The sequence below is a fragment of the Pelodiscus sinensis genome, chromosome 1 (assembly GCF_049634645.1).
Source record: "Pelodiscus sinensis isolate JC-2024 chromosome 1, ASM4963464v1, whole genome shotgun sequence".
NCBI classification, from domain to species: domain Eukaryota; kingdom Metazoa; phylum Chordata; order Testudines; family Trionychidae; genus Pelodiscus; species Pelodiscus sinensis.
Genome location: NC_134711.1, coordinates 225,885,620 through 225,913,030, shown reverse-complemented (window position 1 = coordinate 225,913,030; position 27,411 = coordinate 225,885,620). Strand labels below are relative to the sequence as shown.

The window sequence follows — 27,411 nt, the reverse complement described above, 5'->3', positions numbered from 1 at the left end:
ATTACGACAGAAAGGTAGGGGATGGGATTTCATTTTTAAATTAAACAAAATGTTCTTAATAATCCAAATATAAGGTGAAACTCTGCTATAAGCAGCTTAGGTCAAAGAAGTTAGAACAGGCCTGAATTGTAACATCTATAATGTGTTCTGTATAATTTCTTAGGTCAAGCAAACAAAACAGCAATTAACCTTCCCAGTGGAATAAGAGAACCAGCATCAGTATGCAATTAATTAAAATGCAATGAGCAGAAAATGAGACTTCTGAAAACTCAGTAGACTATACTACAAGTAACATTTGTTAATTAGACAGCATTTTTGGAAACTGCAGCTAAAAGTATGCGCCCTATATGACTGTAGGAGGACAAATATGTATTTGTCATTGCTTTCTTATATTTAATGATGAGAGAATTTTAGATCATACACAATTTAAAGGATAAATGTATTTAAGAACCTTGGCCAAAATCCAATGTAGCTAATGTGAATCTTTTCATTAGCTTCTGTGGGCTTTGGATCAGCATCTATTTACAGACTCATAGAACACTAGAACTGGAAGGGACCTCAAGAGATCAAGTCCAGTCCCCTGCCCTCACGGCAGGACCAAACACGGTCTAGATTGTCTCTGATAGATGTCTATCTAACCTGTTCTTAAATATCGATGGCATGGATTCATCTAGTTTTACCCAGTCATTCTCTCTTTGTCTTGGTCATTGAAATATATCGTAATTCATCCACCCAGCCACAAACCCATTGAACTCAGTGGAAGGTCATCAATAGTTGTAAGTAGACACAGGATAGGCCTGTAGTGGGATGTTCTCCCCATCCCGGCCTTTCAAAAGTGGAACAGAATTAGCCCTGGGAAGAAGCCCTCCTTAGGGGCAGAAACAAGCAGACTTATATAAAGTCAGGAAATTCAAAGCACAGGAGATGGCCTGCAGTCACTCCGTGGGAGTAGAGAGGTGTGTTTGAGGGGGGCCTCTAGAGACAAGTAGCTCATCATTACTTTGTGGAAGAAGAAAGTTGAGAGACTGGCAGACCCAGAGGAATGGGGAGGGGTACAAGGTAAGGAAAAGACTCGGGGAAAAGCCCAGAATGAAACCACAGCTTGGCTGCTGTTTAGAGAGCCCCTGAGATGGAACCCAGAGAAGGAGGTAGCCAGGTTCCCCTACTAGCCACAAAGGCAGTGCCACCTGGGGCAGCAAATGGGAAGACTGCTTAAGACTTCTGGCAAGCAAGAACTTTGGTACACATCCCTAAAAGGGGAAAACACAGTGACCTGCCTGAAGGACTGGGTCATGAAGAGGACACTGTAGATCCTGCAGAGTGAGAAAGGGGCCACAGAGAGAGAAAGATGGAGTGTAATCACTAGGAGACGCTGGCCTGGCAGAGCTAATCCCCAGTATAGCCAGGAGGGGGCACCATCTACGGTGAGTAGGGCACCTTGTCACCAGGCCCCAGGAGGAGGATGCCACATACTCAAACATTTGTGAATGTGGTAGCAGGGTGTTCTGTTGTGCACATGAAATCACATGCAGCTACACAACATAGTGTCACTGATCTCCATTTACCTATCAATCGGGAGAGTGGTCCCTTTAAGAACTCAGAATTTTACCTTATTTACAGTAAATTAATAGGTACCTCTAAAATCAATGGCAATAATTCTACTAACTGACATTAATAATTCATTGAGCATGCAAATTAGAGGAACATGAGAAGAGTTAAAATGCTGGTCTTATGACTGAACATAATGTTTTCGTTTCATGTCTCTGTAACAAATGTACAATTGTGGTGTCACAATTGAGCATTTCTATTGCACTCAGCACATTTTCTTACTCTGCTCCCCATTGAAAATGTTAATGATTTACCTCTATTTCTAATTGTGGCTATGTTTCTCCGCTGGACATACAAGTAGAAGCAAGTGGGGAGCATATGCACTCATTAAAAAGCATCTGCCAGCAGCTACCATACCACGGTTTCTTAGAGAATGCAGTATTTGCCCAGAGGTGGAACAGTGACAAATATGCAATGTGTTATTGCCAGTGTTATTGCTGGGTGGCTGTTGGAAAATGTCAAGATTTTTGCAGTACCACAGTCCTTACTCCCTATAATTGCCAGGAAACACAAAAATCAAGTTCCAAGGTAAATTAAACTTTGGACCTATCAACCTTGGCAAAGTTAAGTGTCCCTTTGTAAAATATGGAGGAGGTTTGATCTGTCTGGTGTTGGTAGAACATAGGTAATAAAACACAATTTTCATAGCAGTAATGTGTGTCCAGTCTTTTGTTCCCAATGATGCTGTTTGAAAAATGCAACAATTCTCTTAGAGGACAGGATTTCAAAGATTTTAAATATTTCAGATGAAGAAATGAAGTCATCGGTGTACTGGCAGGCACACTTTACTATAGTGCAATATGATCAAATGTTATCTATCCCTTTTTCTGCCTCTGAGTTATTTTTTAAGTAATGTACAGTCTGTACTAGCCACAACTCTTATCCTCACAAGGAAACCTGTTGACTTTGCAGCTATCCTGTGACAGTACCTTATAAAAGACTTGGCAATAAAAATAAAAAATCCACTCTCAAAGAGACATTAGTAAAATCTTAAGATTAAGAATCTAATTGCCTTCTGCTGTAACAGGATTTAGCAATAACTTCTAATTGGTAGTTCAAAGTTAATCCGTCAGGGAAATATAGGCTGACAAAAGCACCCAGACATGAAAATCTTTTCACTAGGCTTTTGAGTATGTTCAGAAATAGTCCTGTGTGTTTATAGAAATATTGTTTTATCACGTTGCATAAGTACAGAAAGGCTTTTCATAGGCTTTTATCTATTGTAGTGTACCATGATCTAACAACAGAACTGGAGGGAAGGGACCTCGAGAGGTCATCCTAGTCCAGTCCCCTGCACTGAAGGCAAGACTAGCACAGGGGTGGGCAAGAGAACCTCCATGGGCTGGATCTAGCACACCAAGCTGGTGGTGGATCCAGCCCTTGGCTGCCCTGCTGCTCCCCCACCCCAAGGCCAATCAAGACCTGGGGATGGGGGATGCATAAAGTCTCCTCCCCTGCAAGGGGTGCATGTGACCAGAGCGAACCACCAGCTGTTTTGACACAGCTGGCGATTCTCTCTAGCCACCATGTGCCCCTGCCCCCAGACCTTGATTGGCCTGGGGGCAGGGGAAGCACACAAAGTCTCCTCCCACTGCAGTGTCTATAGCAGGGGTGTCCAAACTTTTTTCAAAGAGGGCCAGATTTGATGAAGTGAACAAGCGTGAGGGCCGACCATTTTGCCTGACATTCTTTGAACCATTAAAATTAAATGCAAATTAACTATTTTATGCAAAGTTTATTGCAAACGGCATACTTTTCATTTCGTCACATGGATGACAAATCTAAACAGGTGTTAAATCACTCTGCCTTTCATATCTGAAGGCCAGATGAAAAAAAAAATCCAGGAAGCTGAAATATATGTCAGGAACATTGTAAAGTACATTACATATTATTGGTAATAGAGGTTGTCCGTCAACTTTTAAGTTAAAAAAATATGAACAGGAACATAACACCAAGTATACATGTTGTGTCCAAATATATTTATAACTGATTTAGACCAACTGACATTAACTGAGATTTTACAATGTATTCATCTCAATACATATGGATTCGTTGGGGGCCATAAAAGATAGATATTGCCAAATTACCTGGGGGGCCATATTAAACCGGAACACCGGCCGCAATTGGCCCGCGGGCCGGACTTTGGACATGCCTGGTCTAGAGGGAACCACCAGCTGTTTTAAAACAGTTGGCAATTCTCTCTAGGCACCATGAATAGGGGACAAGACTTCATGTGTTCCCCCACCCTCAGGCCAATCAGGGCAGGGCAGGGCTACTTCAGAAATTTGTGAAGTGGCCCCTTTTAAAAATGACTGGCCACTCTTGCTTTAGCATAAGAGTGGGGAACCTCTGGGCCACGGGCCAGACCCAGCCCATTGCCATTCTGATGTTTTTATATAGGACCCAAATGTATCTGCCCTTTTGCCCTATGCTATAACCCACTAGAGTCCACTCTCCTCCCAGTGCTGAGAAAGAGGCCAGGAGTCCTGACAATGTCTGTCTGTCTGTCTCTCCACAGAGTGAGTAACAAAGTACAACCCTAAAATGTTAAGGTTAATCAGTGTCCCTTAAGTGATTCGCCACAAGATGTTAAAACATGTTAGAAGTAGGACTGAGTGGGGTTAATATTTAATTTTCTTTCTTTTATATATGGATTAGATACAGTGCTCCTGTCAGCTAATTGCTAAGTTATCTGCCAAAAAAAATAAAGTTTTCGAGTGCTTATGGTGGCTCTGGAAAGAGATGAGGTGTGGGTGAGGGATGTACAAGGGGTGAACCTCCTCCATCCCTGATTTGCTGCTTGACTTGTGGTGAGCATGCTCAGTAATTCTGCTGAAACTGCTGTCCTCAGTCTGCCCCTGCCTCCCATTGTGGCATGCAGAGGTCACTTTCCCACCAGAATCTGAAATGTTGCCTCTGTCCATCAATGGCTCCTAATCAAGATGGACAGAGATGCAAACCCATGTGCTCAAGTGTCCCTAGACTGTCAGAAGCTGGAAAAGAGCGACACTGGGTGGATTACTTGGTGACTATCTGCTGTACATTGCCCCTGAAGCACCACTGGCTACTGTTGGAAGACAGGCTATTGTTGGAGAGGGACCACTGCTTTGTCACAGTATGGCCTTTCTTATGCTCTTATATTCTCCCAGGGAGGAGGGGTGCATGGGTGGGTGTGTGTGTGTATAAAAACAAACTTTTCCTGTGGGACAACAATGATATATCACATCACTCTGCATTCCACAGCCCCTTAACTCTGCCCCCAGATGCTCTGCCTCCACCCTTCTCAGTACTCCAGCATGGCTGGAGCCACATAGCCACCTTTCTCCTCCTGGGGGCGGGAGAGGGACGTGGGACCTGCAGACCTGCACACCCTTCTCCTCACTGGGGAGGGGGCAGAGCCACGAACCTCTCTCCTCATGGAGAGGGAAGTCCAGAGCAGCAAGGCCTCCCTCCTCAAGGGGGGAGCTGGGAGCCATGAGGCTTCTCTCTCACAGGGAGCCCAGAAGCCATGCACCCTCCTTCTCATGGCCAGAGAAAGAAAGCTGGGCCGGCCCTGCCTCAGCCCCTCTGAATACCCCGGTGGCCAGAGAGAGAAAGCAGGGCCTGCCACGGCCTCGGCACTGCCGAACCTCCAGAGCAGCTGGGGGGGGGGGGCGGGGGACAGCTGAGGCTAGCCCGGCCTTGAGGGGGCCTGGCAGCCAAGAGGAGAAACTTGTGATGTGTAAAAGGGAAGTCAAATCCCCCGGAGCCATTGATTCCCCTATGAGGGGCACGTACAATATACATACATTGCTAATGCTTAGATATATTTGCTATTTGTATAGGAGTAAGACATGACAAAGGTCAAGGCCTGTCACAGGTAATAACTTATAATAAGGAGACGAGGGGAAGTGAAACCAGTCTTCTGTTAAGTAGAGATATGGATAGATTCCACATCCTTTAAACTTGTGACCGGCTCAAGCAGGAAAGGAAAAAGGGAAGTATGGCTTGCCCATTGTTCAGCAAGTAGGCACTGTATTTAACCTCATTTGGAAAATTAACCTGACCTATAGGAATGCTAAATGTCAAAGATGAAGTAACCTATCATGTTAAGGCACCTAAACCAGGAAAGATGTGAACCCTATAAAAACCCCTGCCTATGAGATGTTGGGGGTCGGCTCTGATTTGAACATTGAGTTCCTTAGCCGTACCTTGGTTGCAACCAATAAACTTGAGTTGGACCCAGCCTGAAAGTGTGACTCTCTTCTTGGGGTAAATCAGACTAGCCTCCAAGGGGACGAAACCAGCAATTTATGCAACACTTGGGGCAGGCTAGGGCTGCCACACCTTGGCCTGGACCCTCTCTAGTGGCTGGGGTAGGGGGACAGCCAGGGCTGCCTGCCTACCTACCCCCAGGGGCTGGCGAGTGCTGCGAGCAGGAGGCACAGCCCACTAGTAAATACAATAAAAATGAATGTTTCCAATATGTGCATCTATTCAAAAATACAATCTATTTTTATCTTTAAACTGAAGCAAATTCCTTTAAACTTGAAGTGAATTGTTAGTCCACTTCAACAAGTAACACTAAAGTGTGTTCCACACATTGTATAATTATAAACTTTTTCTCTCAAACACTACGTAAAGTTACATTCTGCTCCCAGGTTCACATCTCAAACCATCTTGTTAGTCTTTAAAGTGCTACATTGTCCTGCATTTTATCTCAAACACAGTTTCAGTATGATCTGCATTTGCACAGTTAAGTTTTAAACACGCTAGAGCTCTTAAATAAAGGAATTTGAAACCACCTTAACTCTTGCTGGATAAAACAGAACAGTCCATTCAGAGTAAGACATTTCTAGTGTAAGCTGCTGCTCTTTCCATTGCAGTTACTCAAGAAAGCTGCTTAGAAATATGAAAAAGCACACTGCAACGAGAGCCAAAATGCATAAAGCCACAGTTTAGCCATACATCAAATCAACAAACACCACCAAGGGAGAAAAAGCTGAGGGCAATTCTATGGTTGTTTAAACAAATTACATAGTTCTACATTGCTTAGCTCAGAGCGGCAGTCATATTATACAACATTATTCTGTTCGTTGTAATACAATCCCAATGGAGATGAAATTCTGTATATTTCATCAGCAGGCATAATATATTGAGGACAAAAAGTTTAATGTTTTAAAATTTAACAAGTAAAATGAAATTTGCTGTTAACTGAAATAAATGACCACAACTTCATATCTTTTCAAGGTTTAGTGGAAACTTGGCATCTCAATGAATAAGTAGCAAGGTGAATTGGAACATTTGCTATAAATATTGCTTAATATTTTCAAAGCAACAGCTTACAATTTAAATAGTTAACAGTATATCCTGTGGAGTTTTAAAGCATTGTATGTTCAAATGCACATAAATACTAAGACAGACTGAAATCATATCTTGTACCATTTTCCAAGTCTTAATGGATTTTTAAATAAAGTTTTTTCAAATATGTTTTAAAAATTATTATTCCCAGATTACTAGAACAGTTGGATCATTTTTCTGTTATGACAACTTTTAGAAAAAAATTGCATTTTTACCTTATTTTTTGTAGAGTTCTTGCAGAGATTCTTTTATTATTGGAAAAGGACTCAAAAAATGAAATGGATTGCACAAAGAAAAGGAAGACTTTAAAACGAACTCAGCTTCTTCAGTTAGGTGAGCAGCAAGATGCTTTGTGTGTTCTGAATGGAAAGTTTATTTATCTAAATGAATAGTTCACAGAGGAAATACAATCAGCTTTTAACAGCATCCCTTGATCTAGGAGTGACCGTAACATTCTATGCACACATATAAATGAAGCAAGAAATCCTAGATTTACTATCATGTGACCCACCCCAGTAAGGAGCTAGCACTTGATTTGACTACCACCACCAGTATTCTCAGCCTCAACAAAACTCTTCCTAATACTGAGCTAGTTGTTACAGAGTGCAGGGAGAGAACAAGTAAATGGATCACTGTTAGCTTTATTAAGCCAACACTTCACACACTCATGAGTTTTGAGAATAAACTGAATTTTTTTTTACTGAAATTGAATACAGCACAAAAGCCTGTTTTAAGTCACTCAACAAAAAGTTACAGAACAGATGATGCTTCAGGGGGTAGCCGAGTTAGTCTGCACAGGATAAACTTAAAAAACAACAAATGGTCTGGTAGCACTGTAAAGACTAACAAAACATGTTAGATGGTATCATGAGCTTTTGTGGACACAGCCCACTTCTTCAGATGACCCGAGTTAGCCACCCTATACTTCAGAACACTAGAGCATCTGAAAAATTTACCATTAGTGTTTAAAAAAAAATTGCGACAGATACCCTTTTTCATTCTAATTGGTCTTTCAAAGACCAATTTATTACAGAATTAAATTAAGGAAAACTAAGAACTTTACTCTGATTTTTGTAATGAAAGTTGGAATAGGTGTGGGGGAGGGAGGTCAATCTGTTATGGCCCTGTATTTTTACAGTAGCCAATATCTGTATAGCATAGGCAGACCCCCCAGAAAGGGAAGTTGCAGCAGTGTGCATGGGAAACAACAGCTAAAATATATGCTTCACAATAGAATTAAAGTTCGCATTTTGCCATGGAGAATTATCTGTTATTAAGCAGCAATGATAGTTTCCCTTGACAGAGTCTCCCTAAAGAAGCACTTGTGTTTGAAGAATTAGTTCAGCCTGGTTTACAATATGAGGTTAGATCAATATCAGGCAATTTATGTCGACCTAATTCCTTATTTTGACAGTGTACACACTACAGCCTTGCTCCTGATGATGTAGATGTCCTACCTCAAAGACATAACTCCACAAGGTGTAGACCTTGTGTCAGTGAAATTAGGGTCACAAAGTGTCTGTATAGACTCTGTTACTTTATTAGCTGTTGGAGGTCATTCCTGTCAATATGAGCCACGAAACTGAGGAGAAAACCACTTAAAGATTGGGCAGTCACCCCTGAGCAGATATGGGAGTTCCAGCTAGAACCCGGCTGCCCCTGGGCTCCTGGCTCCCCAATCCCAGCCAGGCTGCTGGCTTCTTGCTGGAAGACCAGCAGCTGCTCTTGTTCTGGGCACAGAATGCAGAGCTGAGAGTACAAGAAGTTGCTATGCTCTCGGGGTGGTGACAGACTTTGTTGGGCCCTGTACAGTTGGGGGGGGGGGGCAGCTTCAGGCCCTCCAGAAGGAGTGAGGCCTTGCGTGGAAGGGGCAGGGCTTGAGCAACCAGCCCTCAGTGCCACATGGACTGTGCCACACCTAACCCCAGCCAGCCCTCAGTACTGCCCAGAGTATGCTGTGTAGGGCTCTAGCAGCAATTTAAAGGGCCTAGAGCTTCAGAGCCTTTTAAATAGCCAGGCCCTGGGACAACTGCCTCTTTGCTCCCCTGCCTGTCAGCAGCCCTACATGTTCCTGGCAGGGAGCTGCTCAGAGCGGAGATCCTGGAATCTCTGCACCCCACACTGCCCCCATTAAGCTGGTGAAAGCACACTTAGAGGAGATGCGCACCCTCAACAATAGTGTGAACATGAACCACTGCAGTAATTACTGTGTTGACTAAGTCAACACAACGTAGTTTTTTGTGTTTATATTAATGAGATCAAGGAAGGAAGAGGAAGTATTTTGACATAGACCTTAAAGTCAGAAGGTGGGCCGTAGTTTGACTGCAAATTATTGGCTCATGAATGTTCCTTGTCTCAGGTGAAAGTAAGCCGGTGCACCCTGGTGCACAGCTCTGGGAAGAGTTGGTTGAGCTGTGGCAAAAGCCAGAAGGAAGCTATTTAAAAAGCTGGCAAGGACCTAGGTTGCAATAGGACAGTACCTTTCATCATCCTATTTTTGGTGCCTCATGTCTCCTTTGTTCTCCATCCTCTTGCTAACTATCTCCACTTTCTTTCCAACGTGCCCCATCAACTTACACGGTTTCCCTTGCTATATAGATTTATTATATATTCTTCTACTGTGAAATCAGTCAAATTCTCCTGTGAGGAATTCATTTAAGGGGCTATGAGTGCTTATTTAAATGTGAGAAGGTTGTCTCAGGAACATTTAGAGGCAAAAACATCGATTTAACTCAGGTGAACAGCACTAAGGTTCACTGGTGAGGCCACAGTGGAGTATTGTATCCAATTCTGGGGCCCCCATTACAGAAAGGTAGTGGATGCATTGGAGAAAGGTCAGCAGAGGGCAACAAAAATTATTAGAATCATAGAATACTAGAACTGGAAGGGTCCTTGAGAGGTCATCAAGTCTAATCCCCCAAGCACCATCTAGATTACCTCGATAGATGTCTGCCTAACCTGCTCTTAAATATCTCCAGTGATGGAGAAAGCACACTGATAGTTGGGAAGTTTTTCCTAATGGCCAATCTAAACCTCCCTTGCTGCAGTTTAAGCCCATTGCTTCTTGTCCTATCCTCAGAGGCCAAGGAGAACAATTTTTCTCTCCCCTCCTTGTAATACCCTTTTAGATACTCAAAAACTGCTATCATGTCCTCTCTCAGTCTTCTCTGGTATTAAAGTTACGATGAAATAATGAAATAATATGAAGTAACAGCACAACACTACTGCTCTTCCCTATATTACTAAAACCATGCACACTAATATCTGTGCTAAAGGCAGATATTAACAAAAATATATTGAAAATCAGTGTTAAATCATGAAAGCCAACAAATTACTCATGGGAGAATTTTGCACCACTGTGCGTTGCACAGAATGTATGTCTCCTGCAAACTTTTTTTTTTTTCCTCTGTAGAAATACATTTTGCCAGAGGTGCTATAATTACATACGTTACCTACAAGGGACTTTTGAGACACCTGAAGAGAGAGCAACCAACTCAGCCATCTCCAGATAGTGAGGAGGAAGAAAAACTGCTTTCCTCACAGGGCCCTCACAATAGGACAAGGTTGGGAGGTACAGGATATGGGGAGGCAGGAGGAGACAGCAGGGCACAAAGGATTAATGGGGGGCTGAGAAGAGACAGTGGAGGGACAGACTGGGGCAGAGACACACGAACTAGTGGAGGTATAGTATTGGGCTGAATGCAAGTGGGGGTGCAGGGCCACATGGAGAGTGGGGAAATGGTTACTGACTGGCGGTACAGGGACTATGGTTGCCAGGTGTCTGGTTTTGAATCGGACACTCCAATATTTGAGCTCTCTGTTCGGGAAACAAATTGAGAAAATATCAATGTCCAGTATTTTCTAAATAAGATGTAATATAGATTGTGATGTAATGTCAGTTGTGTCTGGTATTTTTGTTGAAACCATCTGGCAACCCTAGCAGGGACAGATGGAAGAGTAGGGTGGCTGAGCCACATGGAGATAGGGATATGGGGTGCCAAAAGTCAGCCAGGGTTCATGTGAGGGAGGCTCCCCAGTTCCCTCCTCCCTCCCCCAAAAGCCTGTTGAACTTGATAATATTGTGTTATTTTGACACACAAAATATGCAGAGTTGTAAAAGGGTGTAAGAAATTTGTAAACTTTTGGCACAGAATTCTCCCAGAAGTAATACATACAGTAAAAAATGGTTATATTTTGAATTGATTAGAATTTCAAATATATATTTTAGTTAGATCCTGTTTTATTGGACTAACTTGTGATTGGCCCAGACCATAAGGTTTTATCAGTAACCATCTTGGAACTCATCAACTTGGGTGGCATGGCCCAAATTGAACTTGGACTCAAAGTAGCCCTGGGTTCAGTTCTACAAAGCAAAAATATGGCCTCCCCAGCTCATCTCTATTAATCACCTACCAGTAAATTTAACACAGTTGTATTACTACTCATGTGCACAAAATATCTATGTAGCATCCTTCATGCATTCTGAAACATGTCCTAATGCTAGTTTTTAGTGTAAACATCCCTTTCCCAGTAGGGAGTGATATGGCGGCTCACAGGCTGGTTGCTGTATGAGAATCATGTAGTTTAGAGCAAAAGAAGTGAGTTTCTGCATTCCTGAGAGTCTTTCCAGACAAGAAACAGTTATGCATTGAACCAGAAGGGATTGTGAGAAGGGGGAGAAAGGGGAAGTCATCCTGGAGCTCTACCAGGTTTGCATTCTTTCTGTGTCTCAAGGGTAGCGATACAAAGTGGTTATTTACAATAAAAACCATACACAAATCCAACAGGCATTTCACACAGATTGCAGATGTGGCAGACTGCACAGATTCATAGAACAATCCCAAAGCATGAAAGTGACAGCAATAAGATTCATCCTTACAAGCCCACAATACATTTCACAGACGACCATTTTTATAAGGTGTTATTTCCACTTGCAAAAAACATCCAAAATATCTATAACAAAATGTTGTATTGTAGGACACAAGATTAGAATAATTTGTATTTTTGCTCAGCAACTAACTACAATTGGATGGTTTCTTTGAAAGGATGATTTTGGTTGAAGTGATTTATGGTGATTTGTCTGTAATCATTTAGGATCCACCTCTGTGACACTTACTCACTCTGAAATCAGTCGGGCTCATGTGAAGAATACTCCACTTGTTACAGGCGTGCTCTATTTGTATATATGAAAATAGTGAACAGATAAAGTGCTAGTACATAATGCTTGAAATAAAGTACTTGTGTTTTGCAGGACATACAAAATTTTTCACCATAATGCTCTAGAAAAAGAAACAAACACATGTACACTAAGGTACACCCACTGTATACTTGGTATGAGAGCACTGGAAAGATTGTGATTTGTTGAGCAATGTTATCTTGTTTACGCGTGTGTGTGATCATTGTGTATGATCTCAAAGACGTGGTGTTCCATAGGACGGATTTACATCCAGACCAGCCAGCCATGGTTCACAGGCCACTTGGCAGAGTGAAGTCTTCCAAAGGGCACATTGACAAGATGGCTCAGTGAGGGCATGTAGAACATTTGATCCCAGACTCCATGCTTGAGACCGTACCTTTCCATGCACAAGTATATGGACAGGGTGGAGGGGGGAGGAAGGAGTATAAATTGGTGACATCTCCTCTGTTCACACTTCTGTACTGATTTGTAACAAAGGAAAGCTATGAACAATGAACAGAGGACTCCCAAATAGGGATGTAAAATCCCATTTAATTGGATAACTATTTATACCTAGCATTTAATTGGTTAACTGATTAAAGGAGTATGAGGCAGGGATACTGTTGCAGCCCAGAAGGAGCTATAGCAGGACCTTCTGCTCCCATCTGGCTGCTTCTGGCCCCATGGGGAGCTGCTAGCTTCAGCTCTGAGCCCCTGTGGGGTTGGGTACTGGCAGCCCTGCCCAGGGACCTGGCCTGGCTGGAGCAGCCCTCCACTCACTGTGCACTGGTGGCAGGGGGCTGTTCCTGAGTACTCAATCATTACTTGGTAAGCATCACCCATGAAGGCTGACCCTTACTGGATAACCGGTTATCTGTTCACATCCCTTCTCCTAATCTTTTGGGTGAACCAGAGAGACTTAATGCAAGCTGGCAGATTTAGTCTCACTGCTATTATCCTGATCTATAAACTCTGAGATCAACTTGAATGTATATGATGCACTTTAATCATTTAATAACTCTTTGCAGATTTATCAATAAACCATTAGTTTTTAGTTTACTAATGGACTGGCTAACAGAATGATTTGGGGACAAGATCAGAACTGTATTTTGATCTTGGTGAGTGTTTGGTTCTTTGGAACTGGAAGAACCAAAATGTGTGATTTCTGGTTTTAATAATTATTCAATCACAGAAGTCTGATTTATCTGGGTGTCTCATGAGGCACTGAAGGGTTTGAAGGGAAGTCTGTAGCTTCAGAACAAATAGTATAACATTTTGGAAGCACACGTGTTACTGACTCGGTGAAATCTTAAAATATGGCACAGTTGTGGGTACATGCCTTGTTTTCTGGCAGTCTGATCCTACTAGAATACAGTACACCTCCAGTTTATCAAAACTGTACAATACAGCGTGTGCCATATTGTATTGCAAGTAAAACCAGAGGAACTCAATTAAAAATATGTGAGGCTTGTGTTACTCCTCTCTCAGGAAAAGGCTAACAAAATGCTGGTTGCTCTACTGTCTGGGCGGCTGACAGAAGGAAGATCGGTACCTTCCTCCAGGCAATCTGCAGTGAGAAGGCAGAGACCATGAGCACAGCAATTCAAGGACATTCCACAGAAAACAGCAATCTGGGGTGTGGAGACACAGGGCACTGTCTTGTCTCTGGAGACAAGAATTGTTTACCTGCCTTCTGAGGGGCAACTTTATGGATGGCTTGTCCTCACTGGGAACCTTTGCCATGGTCTGCAACACACATAGTGCCAGTGGTGCTAATAAAGGTCAGTGCTCTCTGGGCACTGGGAGAGCCTCAGAAGGCATTGGAACTACCACTAATCTGAATCTCCTACCTGTCTGCAATTGGTGGCAGATCCCTCACCGGGAGGCTATGGGGACCTGTGATGGGGTGTACCAACCTCACACTGGGGTCTGAGAGGTTTAACCTGGCTCACCTGGCCCTACCCCTGAAGGCCTGCTGGGCATGCTCCAGCTGGAGGCCAAGTATAAAGGTTTGTGGAGTTGCTCAGTCAGGGCTGCCAGATAAAGAGGTGCTGTTGAAACCCCCGAGAGGGAACCACCCAAGGACCAAGCCATGAAGGCCTGTCTGCAGGTAAGACCCCCCCCAGTCCGGAGGGGAGAAACAGATGGCTACATGGAAGAGAATGGTAGGAAGTAGTTGAGGGTGGGGAGTTGTATCCCAGGAGCTCAGCATGTTTGGATGGGATTCACCACCAAGCCATTGGCGGTTCACCCCCGAGCTGGGACTCAGTGGAGAGGACAGGTGCAGGGTCCTCCTACTCCCTTCTCACCAAACCCACGAGGAGATCCATACCCATTATCACGGACTCTATTAGGGCCACATTGCCCTGAGACAGAAAGGCATTGTTACAGATAGCTGCTGGGACAAGTGCCTACAGAGAGGAGCTAGGTTAGAGGCTTGGCCTGACTGCCATGATGGTCCGAGAAGACCACAGGTGGAATAGACACATGAAGGGTTGAATGCTATTCAGGGGTCACTGAGGCCCACTGCCCTTGTCCCCAGAGGGCAGGAAAGATGCCCTGTGACTGGCCCCATCAGGCCCAGGAGTCCCCATACGTGTCTGGTGCAGGCTGGCAGCCTGAACAGAGTCCTTTGCCCTTCTTGCTTGGTGCAAAGAAGAGTCACTCTTCTTTGACTTCTACTTAGTAGGGATGTAAAATCCCCTTTAACTGGTTAAACATATTATTTAACTGGTTAACCAATTAAAGAGCAGCCAGGAGGCTGCTCCAGCACAGGCCCCCTCTGCCTGCCACTGGGCTGGGACGCCCTCCCCCTACCACAAGCAGAGACTGCTCCAGCCAGATCGGAGTGGGCCTGCCACAGAGGCTATGCTGTGTACGTTGTGTGGCTGGAGCAGTCCCCCTGCTTGTGGCAGGCAGAGAACTGCTCCAGTGCCCACTAGTTCACCAGAACCAGTAAGCATCAGCCATTCAAGTTGGTGCTTACTGGTTAACCTTTCACATTGCTCTTCACGACTGGTGCCTAAGAAGCAGGAGTGCCAGACAGAGGGGTCCCATGTTTTCAGAAGAAAAGCCTAGGGATACCTGTTGTAGGATTTTGCTAGAGGTGGGATCCCTGAGTGACCCCAGAAGGGCCAGTAGCTGAATGCACCAAGTTAGGGTGAATTTGACACACTTGCAGGATAGCGATGAGATCGTAGATCTTCTGGAACCAGTTGAGTAATAGTTAGATCTTTGCCACTGATGTGCCTATGCGTCTACTCCCAGGTGGGTTATCCTAGTGAATAAGATTAAAGAACTTTTCTTAGTGTTTATCACAAAACATGTGCTTCCAAGAGGTCTGGTGTTCACATTGTGGTGTTATAGAACACAAGTTAAGTCAGACCAGTGTTTAGAGTGTCATCCAGAAACGGGTATAGGCGAGTCCTGTGTGACCGGAGCCTAACTATGATCATCACAAACATCTTTGTGAAGACCCTTAGGGCCAATGGCCTCAAACTTTCTGCACATGGTCTCAAACTTCTCCAGGGGAGGGTCTCCATTTTACTTGTGTGCTCCATTTTACTTGTGTTTTGCTCAGATTCCACGTCAGAAGTGATTCTTTCTTGGTAGAGGCAGCAGCAGCTGACTCAAAGAACTAGGGCATTATGGATATTTTTGTATTTTCTGGGATTTTCTTTTTTGCACACATCATAGGTAGGGTTACCTGGACACCGCCAAAATGTGATCTCTTGTGATTTGCTTTACGTAGAGCCAAATCCCTCTAGAGAGCTTTCCCCCCCCTCCACACACACACACTTTGTCTGTGTCTCTCGCATCAGAGTTTCACTCCTCCGGGTATGGGAAAGGGTCTGATTCAGATGGTGAGGGGAACTATTTAAGAGCCCAGCATCTCTCCTCAGGGAACATAAAAGATAGTTTAGGCCTTGTGATAAAGACCAGTATCCCAATAGGGAAATCTTTGTGGTCTTGTTTTATCTCCTGACTTATGCCCCTGAGCTGGCAGAATAAAGTCTGTCTTGTCCTTAGAGCTTCTGTTCTGATCAGATCTTGATTGGTTTCTCTATGGTGGAGTTATGAAGCAGGCTGGGTATGATTTGCCTTTTGTTAAGACCGAGATAGCTACTTTGCATCCAGAGCAGCTTCGTCTAGTGCTTGTGCAGTCGATCTGCCATGTTTGAGATGGAACAGAGGAGCCCAGTGAGAAGGAACTCGGGCTTTGGGTGACTGTGATCACTGCAAGGCTCAGACACCTGTGAAGGACTCTATTACAGGGGTCCCTTGAAACCCATCAGTTGGTCATGCCACTGAGCACACCAGCCTGCCCTCTGGGGCGCCCTACCACCCTGTCTTGCTAGACCAGAACCTCTGGTCTTCCTCAGCCAAAGCACTGAGTTGGGGTAAAAGCCCACCCCCAACAGAGAAACACAGATGCCAAACCAGCTCAGCTCTGGGAGCTATCAGCTATAAAGCTGTTGACAGTACCTAGTAACACAGTTCCAAAGAAGACCAAAACCCTAAATAAATCCATCTTACTCCGTATAAAGGTTTTACACAAAGAAAGCTTATAAATGCACCCTCTTTAGCAAAGAAAGAAATATGCACAGTTGATACCCCAACCCTGTGTAACATTTACACTGGGCTTGATAATAAACAAGATATTGTAGTAAGTAGAAAATATAGGATTTAAGTGATTGCAAGTGGAAACAAGACAGATCAAACTAGGTTACCAAGCTAAAATAAACAAGACACACCAGCTAAGCTGAATACACTAAGAAATTTGTTACATGAAAATCCTTACCCTAACAGTTGTCCTAATCATCTTTTTCACGAGGTAGGTAGCCTCCTAACTTGAGTCCAGTTCTTCCCCGCAGGCATCCTGAGTGGTATGGCGGCCTGTATGTCTCCTACTGTTTGGTTTCCTACCTTTATATCCCTTGGGCCCAAGGCAAGAATTCTTTGTTTTAGTCCAGATTTTTCTTACCTTGAGAGAAGTAGCAGATCAAAAATGGGTTCCAGAATCAGGTGGCCTGACCACATGTCTCTGTAGGACCAACAACAGTTTGGGCTTCAAGAAAAAACAAACCCATTTACAGATCATTGTCTTGAGCACCGGGCTATTAAGTTTCCAGAGTATCAGAAATTGCCCTCATTAACCCAGGTCTATATTCAATATTTTTAACTTCACATACAATAGTGATGCATGCAGAAAAATAGAATATGCACATTCAGCAGATCGTAACTTTAAAAATGGTGCATTTTGCCTAAATAGTCTGAGTTATACATATATATGCGCCAATGTTCATAAAGTATAGGGGGCATGACATACTGACTTTGGGTGCTTGTGACACCTGCACTGCTCAGAGACCAGACTAAAATATGGCAAGGAAACTGAAAGCAAAGTGTTCAGACTGCCTGAAAAATACCCAAAACAATGAAGTCAAAAGAAAAGGGATGGGAGGTAAGCAAACCACCATCATCTGTTTTTGCAGAAGCAGTATAAGTGGAAGAACAGGGCATAATCAGGGTGATGCAGCTTTGGCTCACCTCTGAAAGCTGAATAGAGGAGCCCATGTGTAACAGAACTGTGGGAGACATTGGGCTGCAGAAAAAAAAAACATTTAGCATAAAAACAGCCTTAAAGATTTGACCCATTTTAAAGTATTCTTCTACCAGCTACACATTACCATAAAATGTCATAATAAAGTCTTCGTGACAGAAGTTTTATTTAGAGGGAAATTATAATTTCTGCATATACATGGCACAAATTATTTATATACAATACACTTCCCATGATAAGAATTATGATGATGTTCACAGAAAGGTATCAATTTGAGAGACATAAGCTAAAATATACAAATAGGGGGAGGAGGTGAACCCAATAGTCTTTTTCATTTAATTGCCTAGAGATGTACTTCAAGGAATACTGATAATTTAATGTTCAAAAGATTTTTTAATAAACAAACTTCTAGTAAAGTTAATTGAAATATTTATAATACTATTCAGTTGTTGCACAGTATGTCCAATATACAATCAAGAAGTTACACAGAACACAACACTTATTATGAAAAAAGTCTATTGCACCCACATTTTAAAGGTTTCACTGCTTTTTCTGGATGCTGCACTACCATATGTATATAAACATTTACAACACTTTAGTAAACACAAAGCTTCTAAATGTAGTGCAGTCTTATGGGGGATTCTCTCAACTCTTAAAATAAATGTTAAATGCCCATATACTGTGCCATTTATTCTAAGCAGATGCCTGAAGTTATACTCCATTATTCCTATTGTGAGTAACAAAAATGCTTTCCCCGTGTTCAGAAGATTAGTGTTCTTCTGTTTATACATATTCTGTACTCCTTTCCTTAAATGCCCCTAGTGGCATTTCATGCCTCAGTGCTTGTGATATTTGTCTCATGTTATTTGCTTCAATGTCCTGTTAAATAATCCTGTGTAGAGTCTGAAGCAAAAGAATCTGCATCTTCATTGTCAGAATCATCACTACTATCATCAGCAGCTGGCTCTCCTGTCAGTGCTATCCGGGCATAATCATCAGTGTCTATGGACTTGCAGAAATGAATGGCATATTTCAGTTTCTCCTCCAGTACCTGCTTACAAGAATACCGGGGCAGCTTCAGTAGAAAGAAGCATGTATATGACTCAGGAAGGAAGTGGTCTGGAGGATTGTATTTATCCAAAACCTGTCAAACAACAACAAAAGGCACAAGCCATTTAGTTTTACTGATCAACACCACAGAGAAGACACTAAAGGATTTTTTTAATCACTTAGCATCAGGGTAAGGAGACTTTTAAAAATAATAGCTGCTTAGTCAAATACATCTTTTTAATATTATATTTAAAACATTATTCTATATAAGATTCTGAAATGAACAGTATATGCTAAAAGAGCAAGATAAAACCCACTATGTAATTTGTAAAATACTAAAAATGCTTCAGTGTGAAAACCACAGCTTCAATGAATTAAGTTGAAACATTTAAGATGATAAAGGGTCTCTCGCAAATATTAGCAAAAGCAGGAGTGATTACCATTGAGGGAAACTCAGCAAAAGAAGCAAAATAAGTGGGCAGTGTGGGTAGAGGGAGTCTCAGAAAACAATTGCCCAGCTCAGGAAATATCCAGAGTTGGACCAAAGAAAATATTTAAATAAGTTAGTTGATTAGTTACGTATTACTGTTCTATGAACTCTGAAGTTCATTCTCCTGTTTACCACCACTCTATTACCAACCTGCAAGTCTCTTGACCGTACCTGAATAACGAAGTCCCTGCCTCTGAAGTCTGCAATAGTTCTAGGCAGCCTTGTCCTGCCCCATACAAAACGTAGGAAGAGAGATCGTTCAGTATTGGAGAAGGATTCCATCACCTCCCAGAACCACTGTATCAAGGAGGCAGTAGGTTCAATTCCTTTATATGTGGCTACAGACTTCAGAAGATGAAGGGGGATATCTGGGCTTCCACATACCTGGAAAATAAAACATGAAGACAAGAAAAAGAAATGATCAGAATTCAGTCGTCCCCTTCACTCCATCATTATGTTTAAATCAGTTTATTCAATGACAAAATTAACATTTCAAACATCTACTAGCTATGGTCCATTAACTCATTTACTCAGTGATGCTTAGCATTAGGGACAATGACTAGTCTCCTTTTATGCTACTGCAGCACTAAACTTAACATTTTGCAACTCTGAAGTGCTGTACAAAGTTAAATTAGCCTTCAACAGCTCTGGGAAGCAATATCCCCATTTTACATCTGAAGAAACATACAAAGATTTTGATCCCTTTTCAAGTCAAATGTCAGCTCTCAGTAGCAACTAGTTCTTAGTTCCCACAATCTATTACATTACACTGCCCAATTGCATAAAAAAGTACTTCCATAAAGATTTTGATAGTACAACTACATAACTATTTTCTACTCTTCTCCATCACCTGCAAATTACCTGCAATCTACTATAATTAGACTGCATATTTTAGTAGGGCTAAAAAAATTAGTTAGATCAGTAATACTCAAGTAAATGGCCTAATTTTATATCATCAATCCAACAGAAATAGTGAATGAGAAAACGTATACCATTGTTTCCAGTTCATATCCTGTGAAGAGTGAAAGAAGAGGAACAGGAACAACCCGGGCCATCCCTTCCCGAACTGCTGCAACTTGTTCATCAAATTCATGAAGCCTGAAGACAGACATTTCAGCAGAAATAAGTTCTAGTGAATACTTACTTGAGCGGCTTACATTCAGATTTAAAATTACTGAATCAAAAATAGTTTAATTATGCCAATTTGCTGCCTCATTTATACTAATCAACAAGCATTTGGGAAATTTTCATACCCTGGGATGCCCAGTTAGGCTTCTTACATGCAGTTACAGCTATTTCATTAAAAGTGACTTCATTTTCAAATGTGCATAGCACCGCCAGCTCCACTGACTTCAGAATTCTGGCTGCCAAGGATCAGAACACTTATTTATGTTTTTACATATGGATTCTGGAGTCTACTTAGACACTTAGGGTACACAAATTTTGGCCTTAGTTTTTAGAACAAGATTGGAGTTTAAGGTTTTCTAGGCAGAAAGAATTTCTTGATTTCTGGAATCCCTTTTACATGAAGCATGAAAAAGTATGTGGGAATGTGAGTTGTAACATTAAAAAAGCTTAGTTAAGCTTTAACTATTCTTATTAAAGATTTTTCTTGTATGCTCTTATCCAATTAAGATGTTCACAATTTGGTGAATCTGGATGTAATGATTGTCAGATTAACAACTAAAATGGAAGCTATTCACGTTATCCTATATAAAAGGATTACAGTACTTTAAAAAGTAGTTACTAATGCTTGATTTTTAATTATGAATATTTTATGTGAAAGATCCCATGCAGTTTCCAGCAAGATGGATCTAACTTCTGCAATACTCTGCCTAAAAGCCCCATATACATATATAATGAAAGGACCATTTCTGCCCCCTAAAGAGTTGACAAATATAATTATAAGGAGAAACAGACAAGCACAAAGATAAGGACAGAAAAGAAAGTAACAGGTCTGTTTTGACAATTAAAATGGGGTTTCATAGAGAGATGGAGCATTCCTATTTCTGGCAAATTCTGGCCATCAGGAAAGCCCTTTGGGGGGTATAGGTAAGCATCCCCAAAATCCAGGGCCACAAAGCCTCCTTTCCAGTGATCTTGACCTTAGTACATCTTAGCTTAAATGGAGTGTATCCGCCATGCGGTGTGCAAGTTAGATTGCATTGGTCAATGACTGAACACTGAGGGTAAACATTTTATTAAAGACAACATTGAAATTATATAATCTGTCTCTCTCTATACAACAAAAAATTCCTACAGGATGACAGAGTGATGTCATCACATCATCTGCGTTTCCCCTGGAGCCAAAATTCACCCACTCACAGCCTGGCCCTCCCAGACGCCACATGGAGAGCCGGGGCCCTCGCCAGCCGGGCCCCAGCCTGGCCCTCGCCAGTGGCCGGGGAGAGAGCACGGCCTGTCTTTGCCCGGCCCTCCCTCCCCTGTGGTGGGGGGGGGGGGGAGGCGAGGGGGAGAGAGCGCCAAGGCTGGAGCAGCCTCAGCAGGCTGGGGGGACAAGAGGGTTGGCGAGCGTAGCCCCCTAGTACATTGGTTAAGAAAAGAATGGCTGTAAGAATGTCTGTACATCCAAGTATGGTGCTTAAAAATTATCCAAAAGTACAAAGACTGGTTTAAAAAGTAATACAACATAGTACATGATCAGCAATAATCAACATAAAATAAATACATCTAGGGATACAATTTATACTGGGATGGGGAACCTATGGCCTGTGGGCTGGATCTGAGCCATAAGACTCAGGCTCCCCCTTCCCCTCTGCAGTGGTTGAGCTGGCACTAGCACGCAGATTCAACACGGAGGCTCTGCCTGGCTGTGGGTGAGGGTGGAGGGGAGGGAGCAGGAAAGAAGCAACTCTGCGTGTTGTAGGGAAACACTCCCTGTCACTTCCACTGGATGGGAATTGACAGCTTAAAACCGTTTCCCCTTATTTTCTCAAGAATATGCGAGGCCTGAGTCACTTTTTTCCTGTGATTTATAATGCCAGGGAAATAATTGGCTAATACTGTACCCAACACCACCAGAGCAGTACATTGCATGGCATCATGTAAAAGCAAAACTTTTATAGTTCCAACCCTTTATTTAAATCTGTACTAATGAAGTTATTCAACACACCTGTAGTTTATTGCCAGTCTCACATATTCAGCTCTATTATTCAGTGTAATATGGGTATATTTGGAACTCAGTTGAATGTCTTGGCCACTTGCATTTGGCACAGTGAAGGGAAGACTCATGGCTTCGAACTCTTCAGAAGTAGCTTCGTTGTCTCGAATGTACATAAGCCCCGGAATAAAATCTTTATCAACCTTTCAAAGGAAAACAAATCTGTGAACTAAAACTGAAGTTATTCATTCTTTACCTCTGTGTACTTTTCACATGGCACAGAAATGTTTTTCACAATAGAACAAGGAGAACTAATCACATCTACTATCCAAATAATTGTATAATCACTAATATTTGATATGGTTACACAATTATTAAATTAATTGATATCTAACATCTCTAGTTTAGTCATGCAGTTCAAATTAAACAATATTTTGTTCTGAAGGGCTGTTTTGAATCACTGTTTTCACACTTTTTCCTCCCCTGACCCCCCACATCAGAAACAGCAGCGGGGGCGGGGGAGGAGGAGCACAGGCAGAGCCAGTGCTTGAGGGGAACTGACAAGCGGACTCCCAGTGAGCACTGGCTCCTGCTTTCCCCTCCTCCCCCTGCACTGCCTCTGTACATAACACTACATTTGTAAGTTCAACTTTCACAGGGAAGAGGTTGCATTATAATTCTATTAGGTGATTGAAAAAACACAATTTGATTTGTTTTTACAGTGCAAAGCTCTCTCGTTTTATACATAAAAACATAAGTTAGAAATATGTGCATCTAGATTCTGTACGTGAGTCTGCCCATCCATCTGTCTGCAAGTCCATTTATTCAAGAACTCCTCCTATGCTATAATCACAGTTATCACTGGGGGGGAGCAAGAACAAGAGAAAGCTATGCTGCAGAATGACCACGGAGAAAGATGGCTCTGGAGCCAGTACTCATGGAGAGACAGCTTCCTCAGTCAGGGAAACAGTTCTCCTGCAGTTTCTCTGTGCTCCCCACACTATATCTTTAAGCTCAGAGGTTCAGGTTTTTTGTGTTTCAGTTTTCTCACAAGAAAGTGCCCCTGGGGTTACATGATGGCACTTTCCCCAATAGACCCAGATAGACAGTTAACCACAGTCAGAATTAAACTTCAGAAGATCTGATACAAAACCTTGAAAGGACAATGAAGGTAACTAAAAGGCTCCCATTCCTGTTGCAATTAACTCCTTGAAACCTAGAGCAAATATAACAACCATCAAGCAAACAGAGAACATCTAATATTTGTACAATATTACAGGCATCTTCAAAGCATATACATGAAAGAATTTTAAACGATAAAAATCTGACTCAAGACTGGCTAACAACCAAGCAAATGCATGAATGAGGTGTTGTTGCTGCCCTTATAGTAAAAGCTCATTAAACTGCATCAAGTCCATCCCAAACAATTCAGGATAATTATGTGTACAATGTTAATCCATCTTTACTATAAAGTCCCTTTAAACAACCAGTTTCTTATTTCCTTTTGTGATAGTTTACGAGGGGTTTCACTATGTTCAGTTCAATTAGCTTAACTCTTTTCATAAGACTTCAATTTATTTAAATTTGTAACTAGAAGGAAAAAATTGAGATTTACACTGTCTCAAAGCTAAAAGAGGTTCATCAAAATGCACCAACAGGCTACAGATGCTGAATATCAGTCTTACACTAACTTCTCTTTCACTTTCTATAAATTAGACCTAGTCAACATTTAAAATTAAGGACATGAAGCGACATGACTCAGGAGTGTAAAAGATCCATATCCCTGAGAAACACAGCTATTGACGACACAACCCCCAGAGTAAACAGAGCTAGAGAAACAGAAAAATGCTTCTGCTAATGTACCAACTATAGTTAAGGAAAAATCCTTCATGACTTTGTACATGCTGTAGCTACACTACAGATACATACTTGGATATCTATAGCACCCCAAATGTGCTGGGACAGTCCCTATAGGGTAGGCATGTCTTTACATCTATGATCAAAATCTCCATACTTACTTCACTGAGATCAGCAATTGTTAGATTCATCCCTGCCAGCTGTTTCCATACTGGTTCTGCTAGATTGAGGCTTAGAGGGCTGCCGGTTCTGATTGCAATGCCCAATAGCACACCTGGACACAAAAAATATTGTAAATTCTACACACTTCACATGGGCAAATATTTGTAAAGTTAATACACATCTAAAATATTTACCAAGGAAACGAAACATGTTCATATGTAAGAGAGACTTGGCAGCAGGGTTTAACAAAAAGCAATCTCTATTTGCTCCTGATTCATCTCTTCCATTCGGGGTCACAATAAGGAGAGGTGTAAGCCCATTCTGGAGTTCTTCACACATTTCTGCTATTGATTCACTGTAACCTCCACCACAGTCATCCACAGACTCACCTTGTGAAAACAAAAAGGTGATTCAAGTATGCAGATAATTTCAATGTTTCCAAATGCAATCCTGAATTAAATGTATTGATATTTCTCCTTTGCAATGGATAAATAGAAAAATAGTATTCAAAAGCTGCATTGTCGTATTAGTTAATAAAATAATGACAAATTTTGGTTCTATAATATAGTTTCCTCCTTAAACAGGATTATTTTTACAACCTTGTGTAAGTGTTACCATCAGACATACTTTAAAAAATGTGGCCTGCAAAGTTGGTCATTAAGAACAAAGCAAAAAGAAACCAAAACAAATTACATCATCAACATGGACTTGATTAAGAGTGTAGTTTCAGTTAATCCTATTTTAAGTTATGATGGTTTTAAACTCCTAGTTAAACTATATTATATCTTAAAAGTACCATGCATTATTACTGTATCACTGCTAAGGATCAAAATAAGGAAGCAGTTGAATTGAAGGACAAAAATAAAAGATTCAGTGAACATAAGGTTCCTACGGAATATTTTAAAACAGCCTTTCACTTTGATACAAAAAAATGTCAATATAGCCATAGATTAAACGTTATTAGCAACATCCTAATCTAGTTTACTTTTCAACATTAACGTAAAGTGAAATGCAAATTGTGAGTTTAGTGAAAATTTAATTTTAGACTTACATTTGGGTTAGAAAATGGCATTTTTAGAAATATTAATTTTTAAAGTTCACTATCTTTGGAATTTAAGATTACAATGTTTGGAACACTTCTTCTTATACTTCTTCTGAATGCTTGGAAAATGGTCTTTTCAATGCCTAGCATTTCCCCCTAGGGTTGCCAGATAATTTAAACAAAAATACTGAAAGCCACCTCCCTCCCAAAAAAAAGCCACTGTTGAGGAAAAAAGGGGAGGAGGACGGACCAAAGTTGAGGAGAAGGGGGAAAAAAAAAAAAAAAAAGGACCCTGACAGCTATTAAGTAAAAAACACAACCACAACACCCAGCATGGCCCCTTTAAGGCCTTTGGGGTTTGTTCGTTTGTTTTTTTTATTGGTGGCCATCTTGTTTTCTTACTCTGTGCGGGAAGAGGGCTCCCCTGCGGACAAGGTAAGTGGGGAGGAGGAGAGGTTCGGAGGGGCTAAGGGTAGGTCTAGGGAGGGTTGGGAGGTTCAGGGGTTGGGCCCACTTGCTGAGTTGTGGTAGGGTTGCCAGGTGTCTGGTATTTTCGCCTCCTGGCAAGGGGCGGGGCGGGGGGGGGGGGGGGGGGAGAATCAGAAAATACCGGACATTTTAGGTGTCCGGTATTTTCTGATTATTTTTTTAACCAGACAGGAGGCAAAAATACCGGACTGTCCAGATCAATACCAGACACGTGGCAACTCTATTTCCCCACCACGTCCTACTGTAATGACATCCCCCACTCCAAAGGAATAAAAGAATAAGATAAGCAGAAGTAGGATTGAGGAAAAAATAATTCTTACCAACAAACTTTACTTTCCAAACACGGTGAGGAAGGAGAAGACTGTCTGGACTGAAGGAACTCATTTTAGCACACATCTGACCAAATACTGACTTTGTACCATCAGGACCAGCCAATCCACCTTTACTTCTAGAACGCTTTACCTAACAAGTGAACAAGTGCACATTATAATACGGCAGTGCTGCACTGTATTACACCAGCCCATAACAACATTTACCATGCATGGCACGCACACACACACAAGACTACTTACGCAGAGGAATTTACACAGGCTAAATGTGATATATATACTGACTGTCCAAAGTTCAATTTCAAATGGTTCAGATGAAATTTCCTTCCTGCCAGGCTCTTACTACCATACATTCTCCTCCAACTGCCCCACCCTCCTTCAAGCACAAGTAGACAGAGTCAGTTTAAATTTCCTCTTTTCACCTCCCATCAAAACATTTCCCCACCTCAACCATTCTGATCCATCATCCAGAGCTAAAGTGAGGAAATGGGGGAAGAATAAACATAATAGCCTTATTGGGTCAAACCAACAAACAGAATGGCCAATGACTCAGCTTGCCCAGTATACTGTCCTCTAATAGTGACAGGTGTCTGATGCTTCCCAGGGAGTGAACAGAACAGGGCAATTTATCAAGTGGCCCAATATTAGCTTCTTGTAGAAGTTTAAGGATACTCACAGTACAGTGTTGCATCCTTGAGTATCTTGGTTAATAGCCATTAATGGACCTATCTTCCAAGAATTTAATCGACCACTTATTAACCCCCCCCTTTTTTTTTTAATACTCTCGGCCTTCACATATCTTGGCAATGAGTTCCATGGCATGACTGGGTGTTATGTGGAAAAGTAGCTCTTTCTGTATGTTTTAAACCTGCTGCCTATTAATTTCACTGGGTGACCCTTGGTTCTTGTGTAATTTTTAGGTGATTACCATCTGATCCTGAAGACTTCTTATTGTTTCATTTAATTGTGGAAGCAGGCTCTTTGCTGGCCAGGCCTCTCGCGTGTATTGCCATCCAAGCAAAAGGTCAACCTCCCCTTGATGAAAAACCTTACAGTAACTTAAAGATCAGCGACGAACAGGAACCAAAACCAGACCTGAAAAGTTCATGTAAAGTTCGTGCTGGTTGTGTTGATTGTGCCATGCCCGATAAGGCAGAAAAGGAAAAACAGGAAACCATCTCACCCCC

General features: G+C 42.0%; 2 protein-coding genes across 6 annotated transcripts in view; both read right to left on the bottom strand.

Moving 5' to 3' along the window:
- Positions 1-17,679, bottom strand: part of OCA2 (OCA2 melanosomal transmembrane protein) — a 364,555-nt gene extending 346,876 nt beyond the window's left edge. Inside the window, exon 1 of the mRNA XM_006116097.4 lies at positions 7,164-17,679. The gene's annotated coding sequence lies outside the window, so the exon portion shown is untranslated. The remainder of the gene's footprint in view (positions 1-7,163) is intronic.
- Positions 17,680-17,831: 152 nt separating this feature from the next.
- HERC2 (HECT and RLD domain containing E3 ubiquitin protein ligase 2) overlaps positions 17,832-27,411 on the bottom strand; it is a 201,837-nt gene continuing 192,257 nt past the window's right edge. For all 5 annotated transcript variants that reach the window (XM_075916267.1, XM_075916303.1, XM_075916286.1 and 2 more), the window contains exons 87-93: positions 26,216-26,357; positions 24,559-24,753; positions 24,364-24,476; positions 22,358-22,548; positions 20,217-20,322; positions 19,396-19,608; positions 17,832-18,828 (exon numbers count right to left, since the gene is read on the bottom strand). In XM_075916267.1, coding sequence (XP_075772382.1) covers positions 18,556-18,828; positions 19,396-19,608; positions 20,217-20,322; positions 22,358-22,548; positions 24,364-24,476; positions 24,559-24,753; positions 26,216-26,357 — 1,233 coding nt within the window. In that variant the 3' untranslated portion in view covers positions 17,832-18,555. The remainder of the gene's footprint in view (positions 18,829-19,395; positions 19,609-20,216; positions 20,323-22,357; positions 22,549-24,363; positions 24,477-24,558; positions 24,754-26,215; positions 26,358-27,411) is intronic.